Raw genomic sequence first — 14,747 nt, forward strand, 5'->3', positions numbered from 1 at the left:
CCTCCATCAGCCCCTCCGGCAGCCCCTCCGGCAGCCCCTCCGGCAGCCCCTCCGGCAGCCCCTCCGGCAGACCCTCCGGCAGCCCCTCCGGCAGCCCCTCCGGCAGCCCCTCCGGCAGACCCTCCGGCAGCCCCTCCGGCAGCCCCTCCGGCAGACTCCTCTCCGTGTCTGACCTTCTCTCTCTCCCTCGCCAGTCACAGCGCCAGTGGCCCCGCCATTGGGAATCCCCCGCGTCAGAGGTGGAGCATCGCGGATATGCAAATGGCGTTTACCGTGCGTGCGGAGTGAAACGCACGGTGCCGCAGTCACGGTGCCCGGCAACCGCCACTATTTTGACTTCACGACTGACTCTCCACCCCATCACCTTTGCCGAATTCAGCGTTGGCCCACAGAGAACCCCAGCCATTATGTATTTTTGTCACCATGTTTATGGCATCAGAAGGGTACCTGGTGGTATTGTTTGGTTCCGAGAATTCCTCTTCAATCATTTCCATGTTCCGGACATCCTGCCACATTTCCTTGAATATCTGCCACCTGTAGGGTAGATTGAAGTGAACCCGGCTGCACCTCTCTGTAAAAACATAAAGTATGAATGTGGCAGTCAGGTTTCAGACTGAGTTAATTGTGTCAATATTTTTTAAAGGTTTTCCGCTCCTACACTGTGACGCTAATTGTACACAGATTTCCTCATCACCGAGACAAGACTCACATTTATGGCAGCATTTGTAAAAGTCCAGCAGATCTTGTCCCGCTCACTGGACAGATGGTCTTTGGGTAGTTGGCCATCCTCCATCTGATTAATGTGTTTGAGCCAATGCAGACATCATTGGTTGAGCAATGGCCAAATGCTGATGGGATTAACATGCTCAGGACCTGATTGGTGGTGTTCTCCCACTAAGAGATGTCTAGGATACAGGCAGGTATACCTAAGAAGGTGGAAACTGTTCAGCGTTTTCTCCTGTCTAGCATCTGCTATTGAATCGTACAGCACATAACAAGGCCCTTCGGCCCATCGGCGCCACACTGACCATCAAGCACCTCTCTATTCTAATCCCATTTTCCAGCACTTGGGCCGTGGCCTTGTGTGCTGTGACATTTCAAGTGCTCACCTAAATACTTCTTAAACATTGTGGTTCCTGCCGCTAACACCCTGTAGCCATCTGAGACGGCCACCTGCAAAGGACCATGGGAATTATGGCCAACCCAGGACTCAGACAGATACACAGCTTCTGTGTATTTGAAACGCAGGTAGATAGACCTGATCAAACCCCCGCTCCTTTGCATTTTAATGGCCCGTACCCCAGAACAATAGGATTCCAATCAAGAAACCGGTACAGCCACAGGCTGATCGGCACCACTCCCTTTACTCAGAAAGCCCAACTGCCAAGGTCAATGACCGCTAAGAAGCCGCCCAGCTACCAAGGCACCCGCCCCTTTATTGGCCGAAATCGAAGGCAGTGATCGAAGCCCTGTTGAACTATTGGGTCCAAGATTAAGGACCACCCCAAAGAGCCCAAAACTCAGAAGGATAAAAGGGGACACAGCCATGTGTTCTACCTCTTGGACCCGGTCTGTGCCAGCCTCCTTTGAATCCGGCCTGTGCCAGCCCAACTGCAGCATAACGACCAGACAGCCAAGTTCAAGACCAACGATTGCTACCTGACAGATGAGCCCAGCAGAGACAGAGCCACTTCTTCAAACCAGTCATGTGATCAAGATAAAGGCCTTATCCACTTGTACAGTGCCGGTCACCTGAAGTTAAGTATAGGTTATTGTAGTTGATAGGTGTAGTTTAACTTGTAGTATATTGTGCTTGTCTGTCGAAGTAACCCTTGTGTGTAAATAAACCATCTTTGAACTTGGACTGACTAATTGGTTGTGTGGTTATTTGACCGATATACGGGAAGCCTTGTGGTCAGTAAGAGAAATAGAAACATCCACAGTATTGGCGACGCTGTTGGGCCATAGCATCATATCATAAAAAGAGCCTCAGTATCATATTGGCGACTCTAAGGAGCAACATTATTATAGTATTCCATTAAATTGGCAACAACCCTGTCAGGCAGCGACTTTCAGATTCCTTCACCCTCTGGGTTGAAAAGGTTTACCTCACACCTCGAACCTTAAATCTATGCCCCCTAGCTATTCCCCCTCCCCCCACTAAGAGAAAAGGTACCTTCCCATCCACCCTAGCTATGTCCTTCAGTATTTTATACACCTCAATCATGTGTCCCCCCCCCCCAGCCTTCTCTGCTCCACATAAAACAGCCCCAGCCTATCGAGCATCCCTTGGTAGCTGAAACGCCCCAGCCCAGGCTACATCCTGGTGAATTTCCTCTGGACCCTCTCCAATCACTTCCCTTCTATAGTGTGGCGACCAGAACTGCACACAGTACTCTAGCTGTGGCCTAACCAGCGTTTTATACAGCTCCAGGATAGCCTCCCTGCTCTTAGATTCTCAGCCTCAACTAATAAAGACAAGAATCCCATTGGCCTTCTTCACCACCTTATCTACCTGTCCGGCTGTCTTCAGAGATCTGTGAACCTGCATACCAAGGTCCCTTTGATCCTCTGTACTTCCTGGGGTCCTGTCATTCGTCGTGTATCCCTTTGCCTTGTTAATCCTCCCAAAATGCATTACCTCACACTTTTCATGGTTACTCTTTCATTTGTCACTCTTCTGCCAATTCAACCAGCCCCTATATATCGTACTGTTTACCACACCACCAATTTTAGTGTCATCTGTGAACTTATCACACCTCCTACATTCACATCCAGGTCACTAATGTACACTACAAACAACAAGGGACCGATCCCTGTGGAACATCACTGGACACAGGCTCCCAGTCACAAAAGCAACCTTCAACCATCACCCTCTGCCTCCTACCACTGAGCCAGGTTTGGATCCAGTTTGCCAAATTGCCCTGGATCCCATGGGCTCTTACCTTCTTCATCAGCTTCCCATGTGGGACCTTGTCAAAAACCTTACTAAAGTCCATGTAGACGACATCAACCTCACTACCCTCGTTACACACCTCGTCACTGCCTCAAAAAATTCAACCAAATTAATTAGACATGATCTCCCTTTGACAAAGCCATACTGACTATCCTGGATTAATCCTCGCCTCTCCATGTGAAGATTAAGCCTGTTTTTTTACAGTAGTTTTCCTACCACTGAAGTTAGACTCACTGGACTGTAATTTCCTGGTTCGTCCCTACTTCCCTTCTTGAATAATGGCACCAAATTAGCTGTCCTCCAGTCCTTTGGCACCTCTCCTGTGGCCAGAGAAGATTTGAAATGTCAGAGCCGCTGCAATCTCTTCCCTTGCTTCCCACAGCAACTTGATACATCTCATCTGGCCCTGGGGATTTATCCACTTTTAGGCCAGTTAAAATGTTAATACGACCTCCCTATGTTGTCAGTATCTCAGCCCTGCAGTGGAATGCACTGGATGCAGGTTTAGGAGATGCACAGTTTAGCGCTCCCAATCAGGGTGCTGTTTCACAATCTCTTATCCAGCTTGGACATGACATTCACCTGTTACAAGTGAGATTTGAGGATGGTGAACCTTGACAGTGACAACTTGGAGACAGTCGTTGATGGGCGTGAGCTCTGGAGGCTGATTGTTTGGAAGGAAAAGCTCCGCTGGCTTAGAGGGCCCAGAGGAGACAGAGGCCAGTGAATTGTGCACCTTTTCAGTCCAATGTTTGCCTCTGCAGTAAGTGAGGTGGAGAGTGCCAGGCCACAGTGAGGTCTCTCAGCCACACCAGGTGATGCTTAATACAGAGTTGACCACCATGGCACAAACCACAGTCGATAGGAGGGAAGGCTGGATCCTAAAGAAAAACCCTGAAATCTCAGAGAATAACTGAAACTTGAACAGAAAATACTGGACAATATCAGCAGATCTGACAGTATCGGTGGAGAAAGAAGGGAGCTAACGATTCGAGTCTGGATGACTCTTTGTCAAAGCTCACGGCCATCAACAACTGTCAAGGTTCACAATCCTCAAATCCCACTTGTAACAGAGGTGAATGTCATGTCCAAGCTGAATAAGAGATTGTGAAACAGCACCCTGACTGGGCGCACTAAACTGTGCATCTCCTAAACCTTTAGAGAGGACTGGAAATAGGGTCAGATTAATACTGTACTGGGGAGAGGGGAGGGGAGGGGGCGTGGAGCGGTGGGGCTGGATAGGGGGCCAGTGTTAGTGGAGATTGACAAAGATGTTGAGGACAGAAGGCTAAAGGAATGTAAATGGGGGTGATTAAAGCTAAAAAGGAAGCTGATAATGCACATCAAGAGAATAGAATGTGTGAATGGCAAAACAAAGATTTCGGTTCGGGACATAAACTCGCTGGAAAAGCTGGGATTCAGAGATCTGATTAGGGTGCCCTGGTTAAAGACCGCAGGCGCGCCCCCCCCCCCCCCCCCCCCCCCCCCCCCCCCAAAAAGCCTGTCCCGGACATCGGGGTGTCCTAATTCTAAGTCTCTGCCTTCCCCCACCACTACGCAGGCACAATGGACTGTGAGAGAGAATTACTGAAATCCCGGAACTGCTCCCGACTCTCCATGATCAGTATCTGTTTCTGAAAATGAGAATCAGCGAGTTTCTCAATTCCTGAACGTGGACATTTCCTTCCGAACTCTCCTGAATTATGGTCTAGGTGGATTCCAACGTTTTGGCGCCCAGCACTTTGTCAAGCGGTGGTGAGATTAAAATTGGGAATGGTCAAAAGGCTGGCAGACCACTGATATCTCTGGTTGCTGTGGGGCGAAAGGAGGTGACAGAAATATGGCACAGGGGCAGCAGGCAGCACAGGGGCAGCAGGCAGCACAGGGGCAGCAGGCAGCACAGGGGCAGCACAGGGGCAGCACAGGGGGGGCAGGCAGCACAGGGGCAGCAGGCAGCACAGGGGCAGCAGGCAGCACAGGGGCAGCACAGGGGCAGCAGGCAGCACAGGGGCAGTGAGCACAGGGGCAGCAGGCAGCACAGGGGCAGCAGGCAGCATAGGGGGGGCAGGCAGCACAGGGGCAGCACAGGGGGGGCAGGCAGCACAGGGGCAGCAGGCAGCACAGGGGCAGCAGGCAGCACAGGGGCAGCAGGCAGCACAGGGGCAGCAGGCAGCACAGGGGCAGCACAGGGGCAGCAGGCAGCACAGGGGCAGCAGGCAGCACAGGGGCAGCAGGCAGCACAGGGGCAGCACAGGGGCAGCAGGCAGCACAGGGGCAGCACAGGGGCAGCACAGGGGCAGCAGGCAGCACAGGGGCAGCAGGCAGCACAGGGGCAGCAGGCAGCACAGGGGCAGCACAGGGGCAGCAGGCAGCACAGGGGCAGCAGGCAGCACAGGGGCGGCAGGCAGCACAGGGGCGGCAGGCAGCACAGGGGCAGCACAGGGGCAGCAGGCAGCACAGGGGCAGCAGGCAGCACAGGGGCAGCACAGGGGCAGCACAGGGGCAGCAGGCAGCACAGGGGCAGCAGGCAGCACAGGGGCAGCACAGGGGCAGCACAGGGGCAGCAGGCAGCACAGGGGCAGCAGGCAGCACAGGGGCAGCAGGCAGCACAGGGGCAGCACAGGGGCAGCACAGGGGCGGCAGGCAGCACAGGGGCAGCACAGGGGCAGCACAGGGGCAGCACAGGGGCAGCAGGCAGCACAGGAACGGCAGGCAGCACAGGGGCAGCAGGCAGCACAGGGGCAGCAGGCAGCACAGGGGCAGCAGGCAGCACAGGGGCAGCAGGCAGCACAGGGGCAGCAGGCAGCACAGGGGCAGCAGGCAGCACAGGGGGGGCAGGCAGCACAGGGGCGGCAGGCAGCACAGGGGGGGCAGGCAGCACAGGGGGGGCAGGCAGCACAGGGGCAGCACAGGGGGGGCAGTGAGCACAGGGGCAGCAGGCAGCACAGGGGCAGCAGGCAGCACAGGGGCAGCAGGCAGCACAGGGGCAGCAGGCAGCACAGGGGCAGCAGGGAGCACAGGGGCAGCACAGGAAGGGCAGGCAGCACAGGGGCAGCAGGCAGCACAGGGGCAGCAGGCAGCACAGGGGCAGCAGGCAGCACAGGGGCAGCACAGGGGCAGCAGGCAGCACAGGGGCAGCAGGCAGCACAGGGGCAGTAGGCAGCACAGGGGCAGCAGGCAGCACAGGGGCAGCAGGCAGCACAGGGGCAGCAGGCAGCACGGGGCAGCAGGCAGCACAGGGAGGGCAGGCAGCACAGGGGCAGCAGGCAGCACAGGGGCAGCAGGCAGCACAGGGGCAGCAGGCAGCACAGGGGCAGCAGGCAGCACAGGGGCAGCAGGCAGCACAGGGGCAGCACAGGGGCAGCAGGCAGCACAGGGGCAGCAGGCAGCACAGGGGTAGCACAGGGGCAGCAGGCAGCACAGGGGCAGCAGGCAGCACAGGGGCAGCAGGCAGCACAGGGGCAGCAGGCAGCACAGGAGGGGCAGGCAGCACAGGGGTGGTAGGTGAATCTCACGTGGTAGGAGTGTATTAGAATAGTCAAGTCTGGAGATAACCAAAGATGTGGATGAATGACATCTGGAAATGTTTTATTTCCTATCTGCATTAATTGTAAATCAGCTATTAGATTTGTAATACACAGATTTGACATTGACTTGAGCAGGACTGAGTTTGCAAGTTGACTAGACTTAGTTCATCTCACTTCACAAGGCAGCTTAACAACCAATTGACAAGTACAGTATGTGAGTCTCACATATACCAAGTGGGGGGTCAGTTAACTCAGTTGGCTGCAGTGTGCTACAGAAAGATGCCAATAGTATTGGTTTGATTTACACTGGCTGTAATAGTTAATGGAGGCTTACCTTGTCCCAGGCTTTGAGCACTGTTGCTTAATCTATATATCTAATATGTTTCTCTCTGATGGTGAGAGATGCCTATATGGTCCTTTGTCGACTGCAGCTAATTACCACAGGTCAACATTTGGGTAGCATCAGTGAGCATTAATGCTCTTGGGATATTTCCTGCAACAATGGAGACATCAGCCTTTAATTTCCGTTGTTTCAATTGGATTATTTAAGGCTCTATTCTGGTTGCAGAACTGTTTTGATGTTAAATGCAGAGCTGTCATGTTGGTGGAACTGCAGGATCAGTTCAACACCAACACAATGGACAACAAAATGATGCTTCCATGTGACTTTCAACATTTTTCAGTTTGCAATGTTATTTTTGGTTGTTCTTTCCTAATGGGTGGAATGGGTAAGGAGAGGGAATGAAAGGCAACACTTCCCTTTGTGTCTGGACCAAGAAAGAGGCACTGGATCTCCCGAGCCTACGTTACAACAACATGCTGCTGGCTTAATGAATTAATGAGGGAAACTCTACATTGAACTTTACCGTGTCTACACCTTATGAAACTGCCTCCTGTGTTGGAGCTGCTGTCTGTGAGGGAAATACAAGGTAAATTCAGCACCAGTGCAAAATAAACGATTAAACTGCCAGTGTAACTGTGTCACAGAGTGTCATCATCCATGGCAAAACGTGAAGAATTTTACACATACCTTTGAAGTTGCAGTGATTTCTGATGAAGTAGAGACAAATCTCGTCAGTGGCTGAATTTCTCTGGCTGCCTGTGAGTGCAGACTGCGAAGCAGCATTCATTCCTGAAAAAACACAGCAAAGGAATTAGAACTCTGGGGGACCATTAAAATTTGCTGAACCAATTTGAAGCTTTGCAGACAGAGGGAACTCACAAGCCAATGGGTTACTTTAGTTGGGGGGGGGGGGGGGGGGGGGGGGGTGATGAAATGATTCTTTTGATGTGTTTGAAAATGCACCACACATTCAGGAGGGTCCCAGCTTGAATAATTGGTCTGTGCTGAATTAACCAACAAAAACTCATAACAATAATTGTTAATTAGACAAGATGGAAACGAACACAGTGTGCAGGTAGAGAGGGCAGGGCAACAAATGGCAAAATAAAAGATTTTAATAAGTAAAGAAAAAAAGTTCCCCAAATATTTTCTCATGGAAAGAGAAATGGCAGATGGAGATCAATCCAGGCAAATGGGAGGTGATGCATTTTGGAAGATCTAATTCAAGAGCGGACTATACGGTCAATGGAAGAGTCCTGGGGAAAATTGATGTACAGAGAGATCTGGGAGTTCAGGTCCATTGTACCCTGAAGGTGGCAACGCAGTTTGATAGAGTGGTCAAGAAGGCATACAGCATGCTTACCTTCATCGGACGGGGTATTGAGTACAAGAGTTGGTAGGTCATGTTACAGTTGTATAGGACTTTGGTTAGGCCACCTTTGGAATACTGCGTGCAGTTCTGGTCGCCACATTACCAGAAGGATGTGGATGCTTTAGAGAGGGTGCAGAGGAGGTTCACCAGGATGTTGCCTGGTATGGAGGGTGCTAGCTATGATGAAAGGTTGAGTAGATTAGGATTGTTTTCGTTGGAAAGACGGAGGTTGAGGGGGGCACCTGATTGAGGTCTACAAAATTATGAGAGGTATGGACAGGGTGGATAGCAACAAGCTTTTTCCAAGAGTGGGGGTGTCAATTACAAGGGGTCACGATTTCAAGGTGAGAGGGGGAAAGTTTAAGGGATATGTGCGTGGAAAGCTTTTTACGCAGAGGGTGGTGGGCGCCTGGAACGCTTTGCCAGCGTAGGTGGTAGAGGCGGGCACGATAGCATCATTTAAGATGCATCTAGACAGATATATGAACAGGCGGGGAACAGAGGGAAGTAGACCTTGGAAAATAGGAGACAGGTTTAGATAAAGGATCTGGATCGGTGCAGGTTGGGAGGGCCGAAGGGCCTGTTCCTGTGCTGTAGTTTTCTTTGTTCTTTGAAACAAATGTGAGAACTGTAATGAGCAATAATGAATGATTCTCCTTTACACCCAGAACCTAGGTTTGAATCCAGTCCAGGCCAATGGGATGAATACTTCCTCTGTGTGATATTTGGCAGGATCTTCTGTGGTAATATAGTTTCAATCCATCCCGAGTGAGGCAGGTATAAGGAGCTAAATCACCAACTCCTGTTCCCATGCTGCAGTGAACCATGAAACAAAACCTCCAGAATGTGGTATTAACGGAGCCAACCTCTCAAGACAGTCCAGCGCATTGCTTCTTTGGTGATGTATTGATCAAGGCACAATGTTTGCAACAAGCTAACTTATCAATATAATAACTGTCCAGGTGTCTTATTAAATCCTAGTCTCAACAACAAGCTGCAGAGCTAGTGATACTGTTTGAATTTGGAAACTTCCCAGTCTCTCCAGCCCACTGTTGCATGTCCCTGTGTTAAACTAACTGGAGAATTTCCTGCATCAATGTTTTTAATGCATTAAAGTGACTATGTACTTTATCGTTGGTCACCCATCATGAAATGTGAATCACTGGATCAGGGATGAGAAGTCTATGAAATAACTTATTGACTAGATTGGGTGGAACATTAGCACAGTGAAAAGGTGTTTGCTACATTGAATTACCTGTGTTCGAATAATCTGTTTTACAAATTTGGCAACTTGGTTCACTATTGTTAAAACAGAGTTACATTCGTCAGTCTGTGCCTGACACATGAACTAGTTTTTGATTTTTGTTTTCCTCAGTGTTTGATAGCTCTTTCCTTTATTCTCTCTTTCAGAATGATCAATTCATAGAATCATAGAATTTACAGTGCAGAAGGAAGCCATTCGGGCCATTGAGTCTGCACCGGCTCGTAGAAAGAGCACCCCACTTAAGCCCACACCTCCACCCTTTCCCCGTAAACCCCGTAGGTTCTCCCATGCCACTGAGCTACTGATCTTACAGAACTACACAACAGCATCAGATCAAGAGTCAGGAATCTGGACCATCGATCATTTTAATTCCCATCCAGAGTTTGAAGACAAATTGGGTGTCCAATTAGTAACACCGAGCACAGCTTGGAGGTGGGCCATGGTCCTTTGAAAAGGTGGCCATGACGGGGCTTGCTGTTTATTTAGGACATGGCGGCACAGGGCGAAGATTGGGCTGACGCTGGTGAGTACAGGTGACCACGAACAACCTCTCAATCTTCCAGTGTCTCCCTAGAGCTACTGAAGAGGCTGTCCCTGAGAGTGAGTGTTATAAAGTGTTATTATTATGCATCTTCTTTTTTAAATCCATTGTTGATGTACATAGATACATAGAAGATAGGAGCAGGAGGAGGCCTTTTGGCCCTTCGAGCCTGCTCCACCATTCATCACGATCATGGCTGATCATCCAGCTCAATAGCCTAATCCTGCTTTCTCCCCATAGCCTTTGATCCCATTCTCCCCAAGTGCTATAACCAGCTGTCTCTTTAATATATTCAAAGTTTTAGCATGTCATTAGTAAGTGCTGTGACATCATTAGTTGTTGTTGCTACCTGTGTATAATCACATTTAACTGGTTAGTTCTATTTTGTTACTGTTAGTTTGATGTTTAACCAGCTGCTCCTGTTTTTGAGTCCGTACTGGGCGGGATTCTCCGGCCCCCCAGACGCGTGTTTCGTGGCAGTGCGCCATTCGCTAGTGGCGAGATTCTATCTTCCCGCCGCTTGTCAATGGGATGTCCCATTGAACCCACCCCACACCACCAGGAAATGCATTGGCAGGGGTGCACCATCAGCGGGAAAAGTGAACCCAGGCACCAGATCATTCTAGCCGGCGTGATTTAAATTTTATTTTTATATATTAAAGAAGATTAACTTTCAACGCATTTCAACTCTCGATTTGTGGCAAAGTTGCCACAGTGGGAAACTCTGTTCCTCGGCCTTTGGCAGAAGGAACCACCCAACTCACCACCAGCAACCACACCCCACCCACCCACCCAGTTTTCTCTGCTTCCTCCTTTACTTAATTTATCTAATTTTAATAATATTGGATTAGACAGATCAGAAATCTGTGCTTACAGCTTGTGGTGAGGCGTGGAAAGAAAGCTAAAGGAGGGAGGAAGGACAGGAAGAGAGGGGAGGAGGTTTGGGGTACTCAATGGGTCACAGTCTGTTGTGTGGTGTTGGTGGAGGCTCCATGCTCCAGGTCTGTGGGTCACACTGGGGTTAACCATATTTGTGAGCTCCCATGCCCACATGTCTGTCCTTGGTCTGCTGCAGTGTTCCAGTGAAGTGCAACATCTAGGGCGCGATTCTCCGCCCCCCACGTCGGGTGGGAGAATAGCGGGAGGGCCCCCCGACATTTTTCCCGCCTCCCACTATCTCTCCCCCCCCCCCCCCCCCACCCCATGCCCGACCCACGCCACGAATCGCCGTTTTTTACGGGGAGCAGCGATTCTCCGAGGCCGATGGGCCGAGCGGCCGGGCCTTCACGCCCGTTTCAACACGGCAGCAAACACACCTGCTCGCTGCCGTCGTCAAACGGGCGCCAGATGCCCATTTGGGGCATCTAGAGGTCCAATTGGCACGGGAGCACCACCGATCGTCGGCCAGCGTCCAAAACAGACGCACTCTTTCCCCTCCGTCGCCCAGCGAGATCAAGCCGCCACGTCTCGCCGGGCGGCTGAGGAGAAAGACCCCAACTGCGCATGCCGTGGGTCACGACCTGTCCCACGGCAGCCTTTACGATTCTCCACATTTGCGGAGAATCTTGCCCCTCATCTTCCGGTTAGGCACGCTACAGCCTTCCAGTTTCAACATCGAATTCAACAACTTCAGATTATCAGCTCTACCCCACCTCGACCCATTTATATTCATTCCATTTCATTTTAACTGTCTTTTTCCAATTATTTCTCTCTTGTCTTTCTTTACATATATTCACCCCCCCCACCTTCCCTTACCCTTTCTCCCCTTTGCTTCCCCCGTTCCCCTCCCCTCACATCTACATCTGTCACAGTTTACCCTCTGATGTTAGTTTCTAACAGGGACAGGAGCAAAAGGAAGTAAGGGGGAAAGTGCAAGGCAGAGAAGCCATAGTCAAAAATCAAAAAGGGCGACAGTACAAGGTACAGTGACTGAGGGGAGCTCAGTGAATAGGCCCAGTAATACTAAAAGGAATAAAACTGGAGATGTTAAGATTCAAAACAGAGGTAAAAAAACCAACATAAGTGGACTTTACCTGAATGCTCGTAGTATTCGGAATAAAGTAAATGAGTTGATGGGACAAATCATCGTGAATGACTATGATTTAGTGGCCATTACTGAAACATGGTTAAAGGATGGTCACGACTGGGAGTTAAATATCCGAGGGTATCAAACTATTCGGAAGGACAGAGTAAGGGAGGTGGTGTTGCTCTGTTATTTAAGGATGACATCCGGGCAATAGTAAGGGATGACATCGGTCTACAGAGGATAAGGTTGAATCCATTTGGGTGGAAATCAGGAATAGTAAGGTGAAAAGTCACTGTTAGGAGTAGTCTATAGGCCACCAACTAGTAACATTATGGTGGGGCAGGCAATAAACAAAGAAATAACTGATGCATGTAGAAATGGTACAGCAGTTATCATGGGAAATTTTAATCTACATGTCGATTGGTTTAACCAGGTCAGTCAAGGCAACCTTGAGGAGGAGTTTATAGAATGTATCCGCGATAGTTTCCAAGAACAGTATGTAATGGAACCTACGAGGGAACAAGCGGTCCTAGATCTTGTCCTGTGTAATGAGACAGGATTGATTCATGATCTCATCATGAGGGGCTGGTTTAGCTCACCAGGCTAAATCGCTGGCTTTTAAAGCAGACCAAGCAGGCCAGCAGCACGGTTCGATTCCCGTACCAGCCTCCCCGCACAGGTGCCGGAATGTGGCGACTAGGGGCTTTTCACAGTAACTTCATTGAAGCCTACTCGTGACAATAAGCGATTTTCATTTCATTTTCATTTCATAGTTAGGGATCCTCTCGGAAGGAGCGATCACAATATGGTGGAATTTAAAATACAGATGGAGGGTGAGAAGGTAAAATCAAATACTAGTGTTTTGTGCTTAAACAAAGGAGATTACAATAGGATGAGAGAAGAACTAGCTAAGGTAGACTGGGAGCAAAGACTTTATGGTGGAACAGTTGAGGAACAGTGGAGAACCTTCCAAGTGATTTTTCACAGTGCTCAGCAAAGGTTTATACCAACAAAAAGGAAGGATGGTAGAAAGAGGGAAAATTGACCGTGGATATCTAAGGAAATAAGGGAGAGTATCAAATTGAAGGAAAAAGCATACAAAGTGGCAAAGATTGGTGTGAGACTCGAGGACTGGGAAATCTTTAGGGGGCAACAGAAAGCTACTAAAAAAGCTATAAAGAAGAGTAAAATAGATTATGAGAGTAAACTTGCTCAGAATATAAAAACAGACAGTAAAAGTTTCTACAAATATATAAAACAAAAAAGAGTGGCTAAGGTAAATATTGGTCCTTTAGAGGATGAGATGGGAGTTTTAATAATGGGAGATGAGGAAATAGCTGAGGAACTGAACTGGTTTTTTGGATCGGTCTTTACAGTGGAAGACACAAATAACATGCCAGTGACTGATAGAAATGAGGCTATGACAGGTGAGGACCTTGAGAGGATTGTTATCACTAAGGAGGTAGTGATGGGCAAGCTAATGGGGCTAAAGATAGACAAGTCTCCTGGCCCTGATGGAATGCATCCCAGAGTGCTAAAAGAGATGGCTAGGGAAATTGCAGATGCACTCGTGATAATTTACCACAATTGACTAGACTCTGGGGTGGTCCCGGTGGATTGGAAATTAGCAAATGTGACACCACTGTTTAAAAAAGGAGGTAGGCAGAGAGCGGGTAATTATAAGCCAGTTAGCGTAACTTCGGTAGTAGGGAAGATGCTGGAATCTATTATCAAGGAAGAAATTGCGAGGCATCTGGATAGAAATTGTCCCATTGGGCAGACGCAGCATGGGTTCATAAAGGGCAGGTCGTGCCTAACTAATTTAGTGGAATTTTTTGAGGACATTACCAGTGCAGTAGATAATGGGGAGCCAATGGATGTGGTATATCTGGATTTCCAGAAAGCCTTTGACAAGGTGCCCCACAAAAGGTTGCTGCATCAGATAAAGATGCATGGCATTAAGGGTAAAGTAGTAGCATGGATAGAGGATTGGTTAATTAATAGAAAGCAAAGAGTGGGGATTAATGGATGTTTCTCTGGTTGGCAATCAGTAGCTAGTGGTGTCCCTCAGGGATCCTTGTTGGGCCCACAATTGTTCACAATTTACGTAGATGATTTGGAGTTGGGGATCAAGGGTAATGTGTCCAAGTTTGCAGACGGCACTAAGATGAGTGGTAAAGCGAAAAGTGCAGAGGATACTGGAAGTCTGCAGAGGGATTTGGATAGGTTAAGTGAATGGGCTAGAATCTGGCAGATGGAATACAATGTTGACAAATGTGAGGATATCCATTTTGGTAGGAATAACAGCTAACGGGATTATTATTTAAATGATAAAATATTAAAGCATGCCGCTGTGCAGAGAGACCTGGGTGTGCTAGTGCATAAGTCACAGAAAGTTAGTTTACATGTGCAACAGGTGATTAAGAAGGCAAATGGAATGTTGTCCTTCATTGCTAGGGAGGTTATGTTGCAATTGTATAAGGTGTTAGTGAGGCCATACCTGGAGTATTGTGTTCAGTTTTGGTCTCCTTACTTGAGAAAGGACGTACTGGCACTGGAGGGTGTGCAGAGGAGGTTCACTACGTTAATCCCAGAGCTGAAGGGGTTGGATTATGAGGAGAGGTTGAGTAGACTGGGACTGTACTCGTTGGAATTTAGAAGGATGAGGGGGGATCTTATAGAAACATTTAAAATTATGAAGGGAATAGATAGGATAGA

The 14,747-nt window shown here is 49.2% G+C and overlaps 1 protein-coding gene across 2 annotated transcripts in view; it reads right to left on the reverse strand.

Moving 5' to 3' along the window:
* LOC119955194 (protein mono-ADP-ribosyltransferase PARP12-like) overlaps positions 1 to 14,747 on the reverse strand; it is a 90,757-nt gene that overhangs the window by 37,949 nt on the left and 38,061 nt on the right. For both annotated transcript variants that reach the window (XM_038781182.1, XM_038781181.1), the window contains exons 4-5: positions 7,514 to 7,615; positions 448 to 571 (exon numbers count right to left, since the gene is read on the reverse strand). In XM_038781182.1, the coding sequence (XP_038637110.1) occupies positions 448 to 571; positions 7,514 to 7,615 (226 nt within the window). The remainder of the gene's footprint in view (positions 1 to 447; positions 572 to 7,513; positions 7,616 to 14,747) is intronic.

This window comes from Scyliorhinus canicula, chromosome 20 (assembly GCF_902713615.1).
Source record: "Scyliorhinus canicula chromosome 20, sScyCan1.1, whole genome shotgun sequence".
In the NCBI taxonomy this organism is placed as follows: Eukaryota; Metazoa; Chordata; class Chondrichthyes; order Carcharhiniformes; family Scyliorhinidae; genus Scyliorhinus; species Scyliorhinus canicula.